Source organism: Pteropus medius, unplaced genomic scaffold (genome assembly GCF_902729225.1).
Source record: "Pteropus medius unplaced genomic scaffold, Ma_sr-lr_union100, whole genome shotgun sequence".
NCBI lineage: Eukaryota > Metazoa > Chordata > Mammalia > Chiroptera > Pteropodidae > Pteropus > Pteropus medius.
In genome coordinates, this window is record NW_024349802.1 from 3,404,797 (window position 1) to 3,422,170 (window position 17,374).

The 17,374-nt window shown below is 57.3% G+C and overlaps 1 protein-coding gene across 5 annotated transcripts in view; it reads right to left on the bottom strand.

Annotated features, from left to right (window-relative positions):
• DOCK1 (dedicator of cytokinesis 1) overlaps window positions 1-17,374 on the bottom strand; it is a 413,576-nt gene that overhangs the window by 10,598 nt on the left and 385,604 nt on the right. For all 5 annotated transcript variants that reach the window (XM_039835995.1, XM_039835996.1, XM_039835998.1 and 2 more), the window contains 4 exons: window positions 16,538-16,714; window positions 15,499-15,582; window positions 10,015-10,152; window positions 3,081-3,226 (listed from right to left, as the gene is read on the bottom strand). In XM_039835995.1, the coding sequence (XP_039691929.1) occupies window positions 3,081-3,226; window positions 10,015-10,152; window positions 15,499-15,582; window positions 16,538-16,714 (545 nt within the window). The remainder of the gene's footprint in view (window positions 1-3,080; window positions 3,227-10,014; window positions 10,153-15,498; window positions 15,583-16,537; window positions 16,715-17,374) is intronic.

The following is a 17,374-nucleotide window of genomic DNA, read 5'->3' on the forward strand; positions in this document are numbered from 1 at the left end:
CTCCCTCCCTCCCTTCCTTCCTTCCGCCTGCTTAGCTTCTGAGATCAGATGGGATCGGGCTGGTTCAGGGTGGCATGGCCGTAGACAGGTAAACCTTTTTAAAAGAGCTATCATCTCTTAACAGGAATTACTGTCATACAGTCGTAGAAGAAAAACAGCCTGTATTGTGGTCTCTGATCAATGTCTTTGGAACTGTGGGCTGCACATCTTTCCCACATGGTTGACTGACGCAGAAGAGGGAGCCAGAGCAGTCGCGGAAGCTCCCTGGCCTCGAGCTGCCCAGTGCCCAGACGTCGCTGAGCTTGGCGACAGGGCAAACCTCAGTCCCCATCACATGCACTGGGGACAGGGAGCCTGCCCGAGCCTACCCTTGGGAATGCCCAGGCCTCACAGTGACCTGACGTGGCTCCCTGGACCACCCTGCGAATACCCTGGCTTCTTCACAGGAGACCGAAAGAGAAAGAAACTTAGAAAGCCAGGCACGTCTTCGTCCTAACTGGGGTTTATTTTAAACTCTTTGTGAAGAGAACGTTGAGAACAAAACCCACTGCTCTGATTAAGGCCATGCCAGCACCCTGGCTCCCCACACGGGACGGTGACATGGGGATCATGGTTCAGATGGAGCGTTCAGCAAACCACACTGCGAATCCACGGAAGACACAGACGGCTGAGAGCAAACCGCATCTCCCACTCTTTGTTTCTCCCGGGCAAACGGGACGGGTGGCTGGATTCGTTGTCATCGAGGCCCATACTATTTAAAGAGTGATGGTACTGAAGATATAGCCATTGATTATCACTAGCTGCTCACATCACTGAGAGACAGACGGGATGACATATGTCCCTCTGAATGGAAGGACCTCTGAAGCTGTCCTGTCCCCAAATCAAACCGGATCCCGATCAAGCCCCTAGATGCCACTACCAGTCTGCAGAGACTGTGGGGGGCAGAAACCCACGGCAACCGGCAGGGCAGGGGCTGCGACCAGCAAAACCCAGACCACAGGATAAGCAACCTGGGTTTTTCAAGAAGCAACTTATTAGAAAAAGAAAAAAGGTAGAAAGAGAAATCTATTGATTAAAAGAGAATTAAAAAGATACAGCAATCAGCTGCATGGTGAGAATCTTATCTGGATCGGTTTCAAATAAATAAACTTAAAAAAACATGACACTATGATAATTGGAAATTAACGACAACATTTGCTGATACTATGAAATAGCTGTTAATTTTTTCTGTGATAAATGATTTTTTTTTTTTAGTTCTTTTACTTTTAATTCACTGAAATATTTAGGGATCAAATGACATGACGTTTGAGATTTGCTTTAAAACAATATGGGAGCGGAAGGGGTGGGGGGATACGGATCGAAATAAGACTGGCCAGGAGTTGATGATCATCGAGGCTGGCTGACGGGCACAGAGCCTCATTATAATATTCTGTCTACTTTGTATATAACTGAATAAGAAAAAACTTAAAAAGGTCAGATGAAATATACCCGGTCTTTCCAAAAGGATACACACTAACCAGAAAATCAACATCCATTAGGTGTGAAATGATATCTATCTCTTATAAGCAATAATAAAATATTTTATGATTTTATTCTAGGTTTTACAGAACTTGAGACAACTAATGTAAGAAGAAAGGATCTGATTGAATTCTGGACATCGCTGGGCTCAGGGAGAAGACATGGGCAGTGAATTATAGACAAGGACACAAAGAACCACAAGGCGGACGGGTCGAGTTTTAAATTTTTCGCCTCGTGAGAAGCAACTGGCCACAGGACGCACTACGCTCTGCAGGAGGCTGCGCCGTTGGCGACCAAAGCTTCATTTTCTCTACATTAGTTACATGCCTGAGGATGAACAAGAACCTGGACTCTATCGAAGATGCCTTATAGTTCAAGGTTAACAAGAGCCTCCCAGGGAGGAGGAGACGTGCCATGCTCACGTCCTCACACGCGCAGCACGCCCCGCTTTTACTCAAAACCTCCAGACCGATTTCCACCCTCACCCCTAGTTCTCGGAGATACAAAACCTTTTCCCAGCTAGCCTGGGGATTTTCGTGGGGAGAAGCTGACTTAAATTTCTTTAGCTATCTTGTTCTAAGTGACAAGCACCCATGATTTAAATCCCTCTAAATTGAGAAGTTTCCATGTGGACTTGACCTTGTAAGTAGCAGACACTGATACAAATAATTGCTGAGGAAAAAAAATGGAAGTATAGTCTTCTGTTCTCCACCGGGCACTTGGTTGTTGACTAAAAAGGGCACTCGGGGTTGAGTGTCCCTTGGGCGCTCTGAAAGTTTGTCTCTGCCTGTCACAGGGCCCAGGGCCTGTGGGGCTGGATGATGAACTGTCCCCCAAACAGGGTGGGACAAGCACTCGGCTGTGCAAACTCGACGGTAGGACAATTAGAAGCTCTCCTCTGATGTTTAAATTGCATGCCACATTTTTCTTTTTGTAGAAGATAAACAAACTTTACATGTCTGCTACTCAAAAGCACCAAAAAAAATCAACGTGGCGGTTCTCTCTGAACACCGAGTTAACGGGAGAGACTCGGTGACGGCTCAACAGGTGCCAAACGGTCGACTTGGTCCCTATTCCTTTCTTGGCTGCTTCGTGCTTTCTGGTGCTCCAGGGCGAAAATGGGTCTCCAAAGAGGTTTTGCAGAAAAAAGTGGCCCCGCCCACCCTCACATAAGCCTGGCTGTGTGTGACAGTCCTGCCCTCCTGGTGTGACATGACGGAAGTGAGCCAGAGATGCACAGGACAGGCTGGCAGCCAGCAAGGACTATGGCACGCTCCCTCCAGGACACGGGAAGAAGGATGCACACTCGCCGGAGGTCTTAAGATCTGATGAAACCTGACCCAAACTGGTACCCGGAGTGAGGGCTTTTCTCTCCAATCCTCACGAGGCCCTGAGGGTATAATTGGGCATTGCGCTCTTCAAGTCCGGGGGTGGGGGGGTCTCAGTTTCAAACGCAGTTTTAATTTTAAAACATCCTCTCCATTGTGACAAAACAAACCCAGGGCCCCAGGTAGCTGCTCGGGTCCCTCCAAGCCCTGTCCCTCACGCCGAGACTGACTCACCCATCGGAGCCCGGCCTGGATGGCGTGCTGTCCGATGACAGGGAGGAGATGGAAGCCACCGACAGAGGCCGCGAAGAGGAAGGCATCGTAAAGGACCGTACCATGGACCTGGGGCGGCTGCCTCGTCTGTCGTCCAGGCTGGAGGGCTGGAGGGGGCAGGAGAGAGAGGGAGGAAGGGGGGAAGGCTTGTCTGACGTCTATTCCGAGACTTCTGGCCTGGCACGGTCAGAATCTTGGGACTAAGTGTCTCAGCGGCCTGGACTCTAGCCCCAAATTGCCCACTTTTATGAACAGTATACGTTCCTGTTCAGAGTCGAAGATGAAAATGACGATTATATGGGGGATTTTTGAAACCCAATTCGATATCGTGAAAAATACCAGAAAGCACTTTCTTGGCTTTTATCAATTTAAATATGGTTTTCTTTACTAAGACCACAATGTATCTATCGATTTGTTCCAAAGTCATAGTAGAATGTATGGACCAGAAAATTTAATTTATAGAGTAACATCTAGAATGCGATTAAAGAATCTGCAGGATCTCTAGATGAGCTTCGTGGACCTCCGCATGTCGACAAACCGTGCAGATCGCCAAGAAACATGGGCGCGTGATGACTGAACCTCTCTAGACTGAAATAAGCTGCTCCTGCCCCTTAACTAAGGTGGGGTCCTCCCTGGCCGTGGCTGGTGGAGAGCACCAGGTGAAGCCACGGCCGGAGCCGCTGACAGTGGGCTAGTGACGCAGTCTCAAGAAAAATGGTGTCTGGATAGAGTTTTCAATCTTCTTCGACACATTTTTGTGATATTACCAAAACAAGTGTCCCTGAAATACACCACGTCAACCTCTAATGAGCCAGAAAATGCTAGTGTATCTGTACCTGAGCCAGATGTTGGCACATCTGGGGCTGCAGCTACTGCAGAAGCCCCTTTTTCTCTTTCCTTCTGTTTTTGAAGACGTGGAAACTAAATTCCTGTAGGGCGCGTGCTCGCTGTGTGGCTTCGGCAGCCCCGTCCCTCATCCCCACGCCACCAAAGCTGCTTCTCGTTCAGCCGGTCACCTTAAGGAGACCTGCTTGGGACCAAAGCTGATTACAGACTGTGTAACGCCACTTCCACATCTGAAAACTGGGCCTGTTCCTTACATGTAGTTTTACACGTGAAATAGAATTTGATCTGTACACTGTCTCTTTAACAAAAAAAGGTTCAAAATTGCAAAAGAATAGTTTAGAAGCAGAAGTTGGTAAGCTTTTTCTGTCAAGGGCCAGAGAATCAGTATTTTAGCCTTGGAGGCCATGAGGTCTCTGTCTCCACTGCTCGACAATGCAGAAAGAAGTGCTCATGGCCGCTTGACAATAAAACTTTATTTACAAAAGAAGTGGCGGGCCACAGTTCACCAGCCACACGCAGCAGGAATGAGGCAGCGTAGAGGGTCTGCTCAGTGCTGGGTTCAGCGCCGATGACGGTGCCACTGCACAGACCCAGGGAGATGTCCTGTGTCATTAACTGGCCTTCACGAGCCAACTAAAAAAGAAACGGTCCCTTGCGGACTAGCCCGAGCTGTGAAAACGCTTCTCATTCAGAAGCTGGGGACGACTGTCTTTCAGGCTTTTCCAAAACACTTCCTATGGCGATCCAAGGCCTGCTCCTGAATGTCCACATACCCAGCCTCCTGGCTGGGCCCTGGGGCCTGTTTCGCGTCCCTCTGTCTCTGACGCGTCCCGCCTGCTGCTCCAGGCCCGTTTTGACTGCTCGCCCCTGCCGTGGGCACCACCGGCCCGACACGGCCATCCCCCTTGTCTCTGCCCTCTCCGTGGGCCCCGGATGCTCTTTGTGCTTTGAATGACACCTGTTCGCTACCCTAAGTCCACACGCCCCATGCTGTTTCCAGCGCGTGGGTTCTGAGGACGGCTCAGAGGCGGAAACCCACTTTGCAGAAACCAGGAGCTGGTCTTGCTGAACGCTCAGTCCACGCACCACCCACCGTCGTGAAGGGGCTTCCTGCCTCCCCGTCCCCAATCCCACCCCACCCTTTCTGGGCCCAGGTGCAGAGCAGAAGGGGAGAGGGCCGGCAGCTCGTGCTCAGGTGCGTTTCCGGGTCAGAGGACACTGCCTCCACGTTCCGTCACCTGCTGAGCAGGTGGGGATGCGGCGTCCTAGGAAACACGCTGAGTGCGCGGCGGAGAAGCAGCGAGGCCCGTCCGCCATCTGGGCTCCGCGAGCCCGCTCCTAGGGGCGCCCAGCATGGCAGTTTCCGTGTCCCTGATGAGACGACCTCCATGGCAGCCATGGGGCCGCGCGCGCAGAGTGAGGGGCGCGCAGCGCTGAGTCGGCCACGGACCGGGGGGTGGAGATGGCCGACATGACGACCGCACTCCGGCCGCCTGAGCAGCCTCTTCCTGACCACGGAGGGCTGGCGCGTGTCCTGACAGCAGCCCGGCGGGAGTGAAGGCAGGGGCAGCAGGGGTGGCTCTGGCTGAGGGACAGGAGCCACTCGGGGGCTCGTCTTGAAGGGTGCCCCTGGGTGGCCGTGGGCTCTGCTGGCCTCGACTCCTGCTCGACAGGGCGGAGACGCCAGACTCTGGGAACCAGGGTGCTTCCTCCTCCCTCTGGAGCAGCGGCCTCTCCCCGTCCTGACAGGTCACTGAGTCACTGAGACCTCGTCCGCGCAGCGGGGCTGGCCGGGCGCGGGGCAGTTAGCACGAGCCTGGAATTCTGCCTCCAGCCATCATGTGACCTCGCACAACACGGGGAGCTGCTGAGCCTCGGCTCCCCCCCGAGCGGGCAGGGAAGGGCGGTCGCGGGCGAGGCCCGCCGGGCTGGGCACACTCGATGGCAGCTTCCCTCGTCCTCGCCGTGTCGCTGCTGTGGCCGAAGCCACCCTCCCCTCAGCTCTCCCACCAGGAGTGCGCCCTGTCCTCCTGATGATGTCACAGTTCACCTGTGGTCCCAGGCTAAGCCGTCGCGCCCGCCTCGACCCGCCAGGCTGCTTGCTGCCCACTGCGTCGTGGCGGGTGGTGTAGCTGAATTGAGCCCCGGTGGCCAGCGTTTCATGGGGTTGGGTGAGAAGCAGGTGAGCTTCCTAAAATTCTGGAGACATTCATTCCTTTCCGAAGGCTGCACGAAGACCCCTGGGGGCGGGAAATCCACAGGGGCTGACGTGCTGGCCCCTGGGAGTGGGCACACGGGGAGGTGGGTCCGGGTGGGAGAGGGAGGGAGGTGGACAGGGCCAAGTGAGGGGAGTGTTAGGAGCCAACCTCTCAGAGGCCATGGAGTCGGGGGTAGGGGGGACCTGAGGGTCCAGCAGTCACACGGTCGGCTCCACGTCCCCAGCAGAGCCTGACACTATGGCTGTCCTCCAGCCTTGTAAGCCAGCTCCCGTCCCCAGAGACATTCTGAAGTCCAGCACACAGAACAGGTGAAGCTGGACGTCTCCGCGGAGGCAGGTTGGTCAGCTCAACCCCCCGCCCCACGCCCGCTCCCAGCAGCCTCCGGGGAACGCCCGGGCTCCACAGACCCCGGCAGGAAAGTCACTAGGACGGGCCCCTCCCACTGGCTGCTGCTGAGGGCGGCCTAGGAGCAAGCGTGGAGGCAGGAGCCCGCTGAGATGGCAAAAGGGGACAGGCGAAGCGCGCCACCGGAGACCACAGCGAAAACTGGTGTGAGGGATGAGGCTCGCTCCCGGGGTCTCGTCTGCGACCAGCGGCTGTGTGGCGCTGGACAGGCAAGGTCGAGAGGAAGGCAGGGCACGCGCTGGGCTGAGCGGCAGGCAGGGCTCCCAGGAACGTGCTGGAAGGCAGTCCCAGAGCGGGGCCCGGAGCTCCCGGGAGAGGCTTGGGCCGTGCGCCTGACCCAGGTGGCAGGTAAAGCAACGAGGGCGGAGGGAGGGCAGAACCAGGCGGGGTTTCCCGCTCCCCACCAGACGTGAAGGACGAGCACGAGGAGGGGCTGGACGAGGAACGCGGGCATCTTTTTCAAGATCTCGAGGACAAACGCCTCCTGGACGCTGCTGTGCCAGTGAAGGCGTGGCGCCCGGTGCTGAATGCAGCTGGCACTCGCACGCTCTTCTCCAGGGACCCCGGGGCTGGGCTCCTCCCTCCCTAATGTCAGGAGAAGCCAGGCGCCTTCACTTTCGTCCAGGGAGTGGTGGCTCCTTGCAGCCCCGGCACGGCCAGGACGGAGGCCGAGGCGGAGTGAGCCCGAGGGCCTGAGCGGGCCATGGATTAAGACGTCAGAGGGTGTCTGAGCCCCGCTTTCTGTGGCTTACGCTGGCTCAGAAAAACTGACAAAATGGTTTAGTCCTTTCTACGGCGTTTCCAGTTTTAAATCCATCTTTTTAAAAACAAGATGCTATTATGCTGCTCTTCAAAGTATTCTGAGTTGTTTGCAGGCTTTCAAAGTAGGTAAGACAGGAAAAGCTCAGCCCAGGCTGCTTTTTGTTGCCACGTTTCTCAGAAAATGACAGGGGCATCTGCCCATCCTTTTACCCGCGCACCTGTCCTTGGGGTCCCAGGACGGAGGACGACTGAAGAGGATGAGCACCCAAGGGTGGGAAATGCACCCTTACTCCTGTTCCTAGACCGCCCTCTCAACAGGCCTGCCCCACCTGGCTAGGTGGGCACCTTGGACGCCTCCAGAGAGGAGGTGGAAAGTGGTGGGGACGATGCCTTCTCAGACTGGGGTGCCAGGCAAATGGCCAGCCAAGGACAGCTGCCTAGGAACAGGAGAACTGTCCTTAAGCAGGGAGACACCCCACCACCTACACGATTCCCCCGCCGTCCTGCCCTGCTGTCTGTCTCCCCCGGGCCCCGCAGCGAGCTTGCACGGAAATAACGAACTGGAGGACAAAATGGGACATGCAGGATGTTTGCTGAGCAAGACAGGTTTCCGTCATTCTGAAATGCACTTGAAATAAGCGATGAAGAGGGAGCTTTTCACTGAGTAAGAAAACTCTGAGACTGCACAAGTGCCGACTCCTTAGACGGAATTGAAAGTGGCGTCACTTTGGGAGGGGCGCGATACGGTGCACTGAAACCCCGCCCTCGACGCTGACTGTGATGAGCCGCGGGCTCCAGAGCCGTCATGTGCCGCTCGAGGTGTTGGACGTGCACGAAGGATGCTTCGGGGTGGACCTTCGGCGTGGACCCAGCGGGAGCACGCCCTGATGGCCCGCCCGCCCGCCCGCTCGCTCGAGCCACCCGCGGGGCCGGCTGAGCCTTCGGGAGGGCCCAGCAGCCGCGCTCCTCCTGGCTTCGGCAGGCTCAGGCCGCCTGGGCCCAGGACCCGGCCACTGCCAGCAGGGGCGCAGAGGGCGTGGGAGCAGGGCGTGTAGGCACAGCCCAGTCACCCCCTCGGGGACGGGGCTGGTCCCCTCCACGTCTCCGACCACGAAGGCGGGAGAGTAGTGTAGGTGACAGAGGCAGACTGAACGCACAGACTGGGGGCAGACGGGTGGGCTTCACGCTCTGGGTCAACCACCCGCTGGGCAGTGACTACAGGCCCGCTACCCTTCCCACGCCTCATTTCCCCATCTGTCAAACGGAGACAAGCTCAGTGCCCCCTGAGAGTGTTACCTGGATTAAGTAAACTCACGTCTGCAAGACACGCGGGGAGCTCCAGCACAGGGCAAGCCCTGAGCTAGTGTTTGCTGCGTAAGACGTGCGTAGGGAAGAAAGACGTGAGTGCAACAGACAGCTTTAGAGGAGAGCGGACAGGTGGGGCCGGGTCGACAGACAGACCAATGACACAGCGCACCGGACGCTGGTTCTTCAGGAAGCAGAGGACAGTGCCGAGTGTCGCGAGAACTGGTGACTCCCGGCAGCGAGCCTTTTTTCTGCAGGAAACGGGAGACCTGCACGCAGGACCCCTCAGGGCACCCATCGGTGCCGGCGGGCCTGGGATGGGCACGAGCAGGTGTGAGGGGGGCCTTGCTGCCGCCTTCCACCCGGCGCTGCTGCCGGCCTCTGAACAGTGCGGGGGGCGCCTGGGGTGCTGGGCTGGACCCTGCAGAGCCCCAGGCAGCCACGGAACCCACCGAGGCTCCCAGAGACGGTGAGTATGGGCGGAAGTGGTGCCCTGAACCACACACCGCGGAGCACCCTGGGGAGGGGCCTGGCCATGTCCCCAGAGCCGCTAAGGCGCACTCATGAAGACTGCCTCGAGCCTCCCGTAAGGCTCAAACCGCGAGGAGTTTTTACGTCATCCAAAGTCCCAAGCTGCTGGTTCACCGCACTGCTGATCCCAGCCCCTGCCCAGAAACCGTCAGGGACTCAGCAAAACCCGGTTCCGCCCGTCGTCCTGGAGCTGGGCCTCCCGCCCGGGCTGGTGTGCGGGCTCTGGCGGCTGGGCACCTTCCCACCGCCCGCTCCGACTTCTCTCTGCCCGAGGCACGCCGTGTGTGCCCGGCCCGGGGCCTGCATCCAAATTCCCGCCCGGTCTTGCTGAGGGAGTCTCGCCCCGCACTGGCCCCCCAGCCCGCCCTGACCACCACGATCTCACCCGCCTCGGCCCAGCCCAGCGACCGCGTCCTCTGACGGGCGAGTCTCCTTTCAGACCCGTGACCGTCACTCCTCCCCTGAGGAAGCGTCAGTGCCCTGGGCCTGTATGTGTCGTGTGAGTGCGGTGTGGTCTCTGTGAACGGCCGTGCCGCGTGGGCCTCCGGCACACTTCCTGTCACTCCGCTGAGCTGAGGACCTGCTGCGCTCCCAGCACAGGGCCACACGTCCAGCGATCAAGCAAATTCATGAATGTTTACTCACCCCGACACGCCCAGTGATTGGAAGGAGGTTGCTGGTTTGCTGGCAGACGAGCTGACGAAGGGGCCGAGGCCCCTCACACAGCCGGCATCACCTGCATGTCCTGGTGACGCTGCCCTGGGTGCCCGTCACCGTTGGACAGTGTGACGCACAGCGCCCCCCACCCGGCGACGGGGCCCGCTTACCATGGCTCGGACCCCGTACTGCTTCTCCACCTTGTCCTTCAGCTGTTTGAAGCAGGCTTCCATCCGCTCATGAAACGGCCTCAGTGCCTCCGTGACTCTCTCCCCATGAATCCTGATCCCTTCAGCCAAAAATGGAATCTGAAACACAGAGGTCAGGCCTCCTTAGTTCTCAGTTAATGGTCTAGGCCAGGGGTCCCCAGCTCCCCGGCCGCGGATCGGTCCCGGTCCCTGGCCTGTTAGGAACGGGGCCGCACAGCAGGAGGTGAGCAGCGGGCGAGCGAGCGAAGCTTCATATGGATCTGCAGCCGCTCCCCAGCGCCAGCATCACCACCTCAGCTCCGCCTCACATCCTTAAGCGTTACATTCTCATAGGAGCTCCGGTCCCTGGTGCCACAAAAGTTGGGGACCGCTGGAGGGGGAGGCACACACACCAGGCAGCTGGTGGTGCTGTGTGGTCCTCGTCTGCTGCATCCAAATCAACATCAAAGCAGCCAAGTGCACACTCATCGGCAGGTGCGTCACCCTCAAACACCCACATTTTGAAATCAGGATTATTCATTTTTTAAACTGGACGTGTCTAGGGTGGTGCTCAGCACATGGTGGCCACTGGGCGGCTTTGCCTGACTCACATTTGTCCGTCCGCCCAGAATGGACTTATCTGTGCTTTCCACTGGAGTTTGGCGGCGGTGCATCTTAGATGTGTCTAGATGTAACCCGATCTACTAGCAACGGGTCACGTGGCTGCGCAAAGATTTTTGAGCTTAGAATTTCGCCCGTATAAGAAATTGAGAACCCTAGTCCCGAACGTGAAAATCTAATTATATGTGACTTCTGGTCCTGAAGGATATTCTTATTTGGAAAAGAAGACCGAATTTATTCTTCCTTAACACTAAAAATAATCATTTCTCTGCCAACACTGCTGTCACGAAATATCCACGCCAACACTTCACTTCCGAGCGCGGAGATGCAGCTGACCTTTAAAAGTGTCACAGAGCGGCATTTTCTTCCCCAGCCCCGGAGACCCCCCCAGCCACCACTGCTGGGGGGCGGGGGGCGGGGGGGGTGGTGTAGGAAGGACTCCTTTCTGACCCAGGCTTCTGCTTCCAACACCCCTCCCACGCCCCTCTCAGACAGGGAGTTAGACACTCTTCAATGCAATCAAGCTAAGAGGCTTCCTCTTAATAATTTATAATTAAATCCAAATACTGATTAAAAACAGATTTTCCTAATACGACAGAACACCAATCTCGATGAGCAGATCCATTAGTGAGAAGGATAATAAGTACACAATTGAATTTCTCGTGAACGGATTCAAGAAACCTCATCAAGATGAATCGACGCACAGAACGCGTTTGTTGCCATTTATAGCGCACAGCTGCTGCCTCCCGTGACGCTCCGGGGAGGAAGGACGGGACAAGCGGGCGCTCCCGTGCCCGCGGCCACCCAGCTGCGCCGAAGCCGGGTGTGTTTTGCTGACGGTTGGGCCTGCGCCCAGGTACACGCCAGGTAGCCCCCTCCCGACAGGAATCGCCGACAGGACGCCACGCAGGTGAGACGTTGTAATATTCCGTGTGCATTGCTCGTGCGGGCGGCGCGTCTCCAGGGTGAGCCGCCGTGTGCTCAGGTTCCGCGGCAGAAAACGCTCACAGTGACCCTTCCGCCTCCCGCGTTCCGCCTGGGGGACGGTGAAGGCAGGCTGGGGACAACTCCTGGCGGGACGGTAAATGCGGTGCCTGTCTGGGTGCGGAGGCAAGTACGGGGTGCTGTCTGAAGGTCGGGGACGGCCACCCCAATACCGAAAGCATTTCGACAGAGACTGGATCTTTCTCAAATGCTCAAAACATGGTCTAATCATTTCTGTGTTTTTTGTTGGTTTGAGAAAACTCCAAATTGGGCAGATTCTTGATATCGAAGGGGCCACTTACTGGACTGAAGTGAAGACCACGTGGTTTAGGTCACTGTTATTGTATAAACTACAGTCTGGCCGGTGAAATTCATGGGGCATGAGATTTAGGTCCCTGACACTGGTGACATAGAACCTTCATGCAGGGCGGGGTCTGGCCCCGATCTGCTTGGGGCTGACGTGCAGCTATGAATAAAAGCCACTCCAATACATGAGGTCTCAACACACAAGCAGAGGTGACGTGCTGAGGCCTGACATGGCCCTTAGAGACCCTTTAGTTAGGTGGGTTCCCAGATGGCTGAGCACCTTCGGAATCTCCTGGGCAGAGGGCTGAACCCCACCTCTGAGCCCGATAGGCTCCAGGATGGAGCCCGGGAATGTGCATTTCTAAGGCGTTTCCCGGGGCCCGGAGAGGAGACGGTCACACCTCAAGGTGTCCAAACTGAGCATACAGCCCGTTCTCAAAAGACCTCCTTCTGAGTGGCGGTGCTATACCTGACGTTCGCACCTGTGTGTCTGCTACATGGATTCACGGCCCGCCAGCTGCACAGAGCACCTGGGAGCACGGCTGAGCCCTCCAGGAACACCGTCCCTGGCGACGACGACCATGCCTGTCACCAGCTGGGGACAATGAGTGAGCCTGGTTTTTCATCTTTGTGCATTTCAAAAGAGAAACATGTGCGTGTCACAGCAGGCTGGTGAGAGTCCGTGTGGATCCATCTCCGGACCCTCCAAAGGGATGCTCACCAAGAAAGCGGCATTCGGGGAATGACCAAGCTGTGCCCGAGGGAGGAGCCGGTGCTCACGCGTGACCTGGGGACCGCTGTAAACCCAGCAGAGGCCCCGCGCCGCCCGCACACGACTCTGGGGCCGCACCACCGGAACAAGGCGCTGCCTGGGCCTTATCAGCCGGCTTCACCCGACACTGGGCACCAAGATGCGCTCACTGTGCATCAGAGACGGAGACTCGGGGGCGAGTCCTGGGGGTTCCCGGGAGGAAAAGCCACTGCTCCGGCCGGGAGGTCCCAGGAGAAAACCGACCCAAGCCAACCAACAAACGGAAACAGAAGAAAGCATTCCGATATCCCCGAACGTCTCATTTCTGCTGACTGTATGACTCAGTTACCGAAACTAAAACATGGGTTCTTCAAAACAATTGCAAATGAAAGCAAAATCTCAGGTAATGTTTTGAATATGTATTTTTCATCACTTTTGATTTAATGAAGTTGTTAGAAAATAGGTTCTTTCTTTTAACTTTCCTGTGAGCTGCTTTAAGATTCGCCCTTTAATATAGTTATCAGGGGTGATGACATGAAGTTCCCTCTGGGGAACAAATTATTTTCCTCCGTAGGATTTGAAACTCTTAACATCCAAATTGCTGTAAAAGCTTACAGGAAAAAAAAAAATCAATAGAACTTTTGCAGACCAAACTAGTGTTTGTATAGCGAGGTTTTATGGCCTTTGGAGGAGTTCTGAATTTTCTATCTTTTGGTTTTTACAGCAACTTAAAACGGACTCATTTAGACTTTTGAACTCTTTCCTCCTTCCTCGCTAGTGGGGAGCGGGCTACACGAGGCTTCCGTCCCAGGCAAAGAGCCACCCTTGGCCATTTAGGTCCCTTGGAGTCAGCCCCCAGGGATTCTTATTGCAGAATAATTCCAAGGCGAATAGATAAGGAATGCGTTTGGACCTGTGGTAGAGTCGCACCTAGCAGGATGGCTGTTATTAAAAAAACAGAAAGGAACAAAATCGGAAAACACCCAGTGCTGGCGAGGGTGCGGAGAGGCGGAGCCAGGGCGCATCACTGCGGAGGGGCGGAGCCACGGCGCATCACTGCCGGTGGGGACTAGAATGGCGCAGCCGCCGCGGAAAAACACCCGGCGCTTCCGCGCACGACTGGACACAGAATAACCCTGTGGTCCAGCAATCCCACTTCTGGGTCTACACCCAAAGAAGCGAGAGCGGGGACTCGGACGGGCATCTGTTCACCCACGTTCAGAGCAGCATTCTCTGCAACAGCCGAAAGGCGAGAACCACCGAAGAGCCCACCTATGGGCCACAAATACTATGCGATCCGCTACATGAGGCCCCAGATCAGTAAAATTCACAGGGACGGGGACCGGAATGCTGGCTCCCAGGGGCAAGAAGGACGGAGAGTTAGTGCTCAGTGGGCACAGGGGTCCAGACTTGCCAGATGACGAAGTTCCGGAGATGGCCGGGGTGACAGCTGCACAGCACGCGACTGTACTCAACGCCACCGAACTGAATTTAAACAAGGTTAACGTGGCAAATCTCACGTAAACGTCACCACGATAAAATGTAAAATAAAACATGTACTTGTAACTTGGCTTGAAACCAACGCTGAGTCCCTCCCTCCCTCAGCTGCCAACATGCTGAGGATGGAGACGCCACTGGGCTGAGGCTGCGGGAGGGCCAGGACTAAGGTGTCCACAGAGACGTGTCCTCAGCAACGTGTCACTGTGTCAGGGACCCAGCTGTGCTTTCCTGGGATGGCCACATGCATGTACATGCACACAGATGTACACACACATACACATACATATGCATGTGCATACCCCAGAGCTGGGCAGCCCTGCCTCGTCCCTTTGAGATTAGCACGTGAGGGTCACGTCTGTGGAAACGTGACACCGAAACGCCCGGCTGCCCCTGGGCGGGCGATCAGGGATCACGTCCCAGAAGTCCACCGGAAAAGGGGTGCACGGGGAGCAGAAGCGAGGCATCGAGGATACAACACCAGGCCAGGCGCGGGAGGCACTGGCCTCCGCCTCCTTCGGCTCGCTTCACCCTGTCAGGTGTGTGGGGTTGAGGTCGGACAGCACCGTCGCCTCCCACGTTGGAAAACGAAGCCTAACAAAGTGAGCCGCCCAAAGCACAGAGCGAGCAGGCGGAGCTGCCCCGAGAGCGGCTCTGCCGTCCCCTCCGCCTCCGGGCTCGCGGAGGCTCCGAGAAGCACAGATGCTTGAACGAGGGACTTCTCACTGAACACAAGGCACCCCCCGGAGTCACCCACCCTTTTGAGACCATGTGCGCCAGAGAGGAGGCCAGAGGCCTCGGGAGCACGAGCGGAAGAGCAGGGTAGCGCGCAGCCCTGCAGCTGGGAAATCACAGGCGCGGGCCCGGCCCCGCCCTGCGCACGCGCGGGAACACGGGGCCGAGCGCCGTACCCCCCGCATCGCGGACGCCTTTCCGGGACAGCCTGGGGCTGAGCTCCCTGAGAACTCAAGGGTCCGACCTTGCCTCTGACGGGCTGTTCTGTCAACAGCAGAGAAGACTTTCCAGCAGCTGGTCAGTGACCAGCGGGAGGAAACAGACCAGGCTCACGTGCAGGAGGAATCTTTCTGGGGGTTGAAATTTATGGTCGCAGCCTCGGAACTGAGTTAGCTGGGGGTGGGCAGGGGCGGGGGCTAGGCCTGGGGATAAGCACGGCTACGTGTGCTCTGGCTGGTGTCCTCGGGCCTGGGTGCCGTCTGGCGGCACGTGCTGGGGTGGTGCAGGTGGATCCGGGCCCACGCTCGCGTTTCTCCCACTCCAGCCCCGAGACGCTGTCACTGGACATTTACCTGCCACGCGATGAGGTCCTTGAGCTTCTCGATCTTCTCGTGGGCCTCTGGGTGCTCCTGCAGGTACCGCTCTGTAAAGAAGGCCTGGAGGAGACAGGGAGAGCCACTGAGAACACCCGCTCACAGCACGCGCTTCTGCACACCTGTCGTGTGCCAGGCCCTGGGGACAGAGCCAGGCGAAAAGCCAACCCACAGCCCTGTGGCCACAGAGCTCCCTCTGCCCCAGCTGGGTCCTCTCAGCATCTCCGGCGAAGTGTCCAGCGAGGTCATACCACCAAACGGCACGAAGGGGCAGCCAGGAGGGGCATTCGGGTGGCACCCCAGGCTTGGGAGCCCAGCAGACCCACCGCTGAACCTGGATGGCTCGGTCCGCTTGGTGGCAGCTCCTCAGCAGCTCACATGCCTGTCACTACCCCCTCGTCCCCCGGCACCCTGTCCCCGTCTACCCCACACCTAACGGCAGCTCGACCCGAGCGGCCACCCATGCCCAGGGCAATTAACCACCCTTAGTGCCCATCCTCGGTGGTGGCCTTCCTGCCTCGGTTTCTACTTGGCCTAGACCGGGGTCAGCAAACGTTTTCACAAAGGGCCTCAGTGCATTGTTCCTGAGTAATGATGCTGTGGCCGCATTCATCCCAAACTTGACCGACAACAGCAGGCGGGGCTGTCGTGCGGACCCCTGGTCTACCCCACAGTAGGGTCCGCAGCTTTGGCCCACTGCTACTGAGATCCTTTCTAGGGAGACCAGCTGGCCCCCTCCACCGTACCACCTGCTAAAATGGTGTCTTTCGGCTTTTAATGATCCCAGGTCTCTTGAAAGTCACCCGAAGGTCACTCTCCAGAGCCAACCTGGCAGGGACAGTGCCCAGGCAGCTGCGTCTGGGGTGGGGCCTTGACCTTCTGAGCCCGCAGAGCTGTCCTGGCCTGGCCACTGCCAAGACTGTTCACCGAGACCACGGTTGTTCGTGGGCCCGGAGGTGGTGTTTGGACACTGTCTCCCAGGACAGGGCTGTAAGGAAAGCGCTGGCCTGTCACCTGCCTTTTCGTAATTTGCAAAGCCACCCATGACGGCAGGGTCCACGATGCCATTGAGGAGCATGGAGAGGGGGTTGATGGGGAGGCTGGGGTCATCCAGGTGCTGCTGCACCATGCTGTTCAGCTTGTCGTTGGTCAGCTGCATGGTCTCGATGGCGTTCTCCAGGGGGCTGATCTCCACCTGTGGGGAAGGAGGCACGTCAGGCTGGCTGCCACACCCGCTGCCCGGGTCCCCTGCCGCTGCTGGCTCACGGCACCTCGCCAGAGCAGCAGCATTTTTGAGCGGGGACAGGTTCTGTCATCCGTGTGCCTGTGTGTACGAACGTGTGCGCGTGCACCCATGTGGCATCCCAGAACACAGCCCTGAGAGGCACTGGAACACAGTGTGACTCACAGATGAGGCCCTTAGACCCCCGTCTTGGTTTAACGAGGACCAAGAGCTTAGGGAATGTTCGAGCAATCTGTCCCTGTCCCTGAGGCCGGCCTGGGCACCTGCGAGGCCCCTGTACCTGTCTGGGCAGGAAGGTGAGAGAGGGAGCTTGCCATGGTCTCCACATGAAGGACGAGCTCACCCCTCCCTGGGTTCTAGAACCAAACCAGGAGGTTCCACGGGGGCTTAGTGCAAACTGAACGGTAGGCCCCACCCCCTGGGTGAGACCCTGTGAGGTGACAAGGAAAGGCCTGGAGGCCCGCTGGCGAAGCGCACACAGTCCGGTCAGGTCTTCCTGTCCTGGCTGTTGCCACGCCCCAGGCCGCGGTGTCCGCGGTGAGAACCTCGGCCCAGCGCTGGGTCCCAAGCGTGAGGCTGGTCACCGCTCACACAGACACACGGCATGCGTGA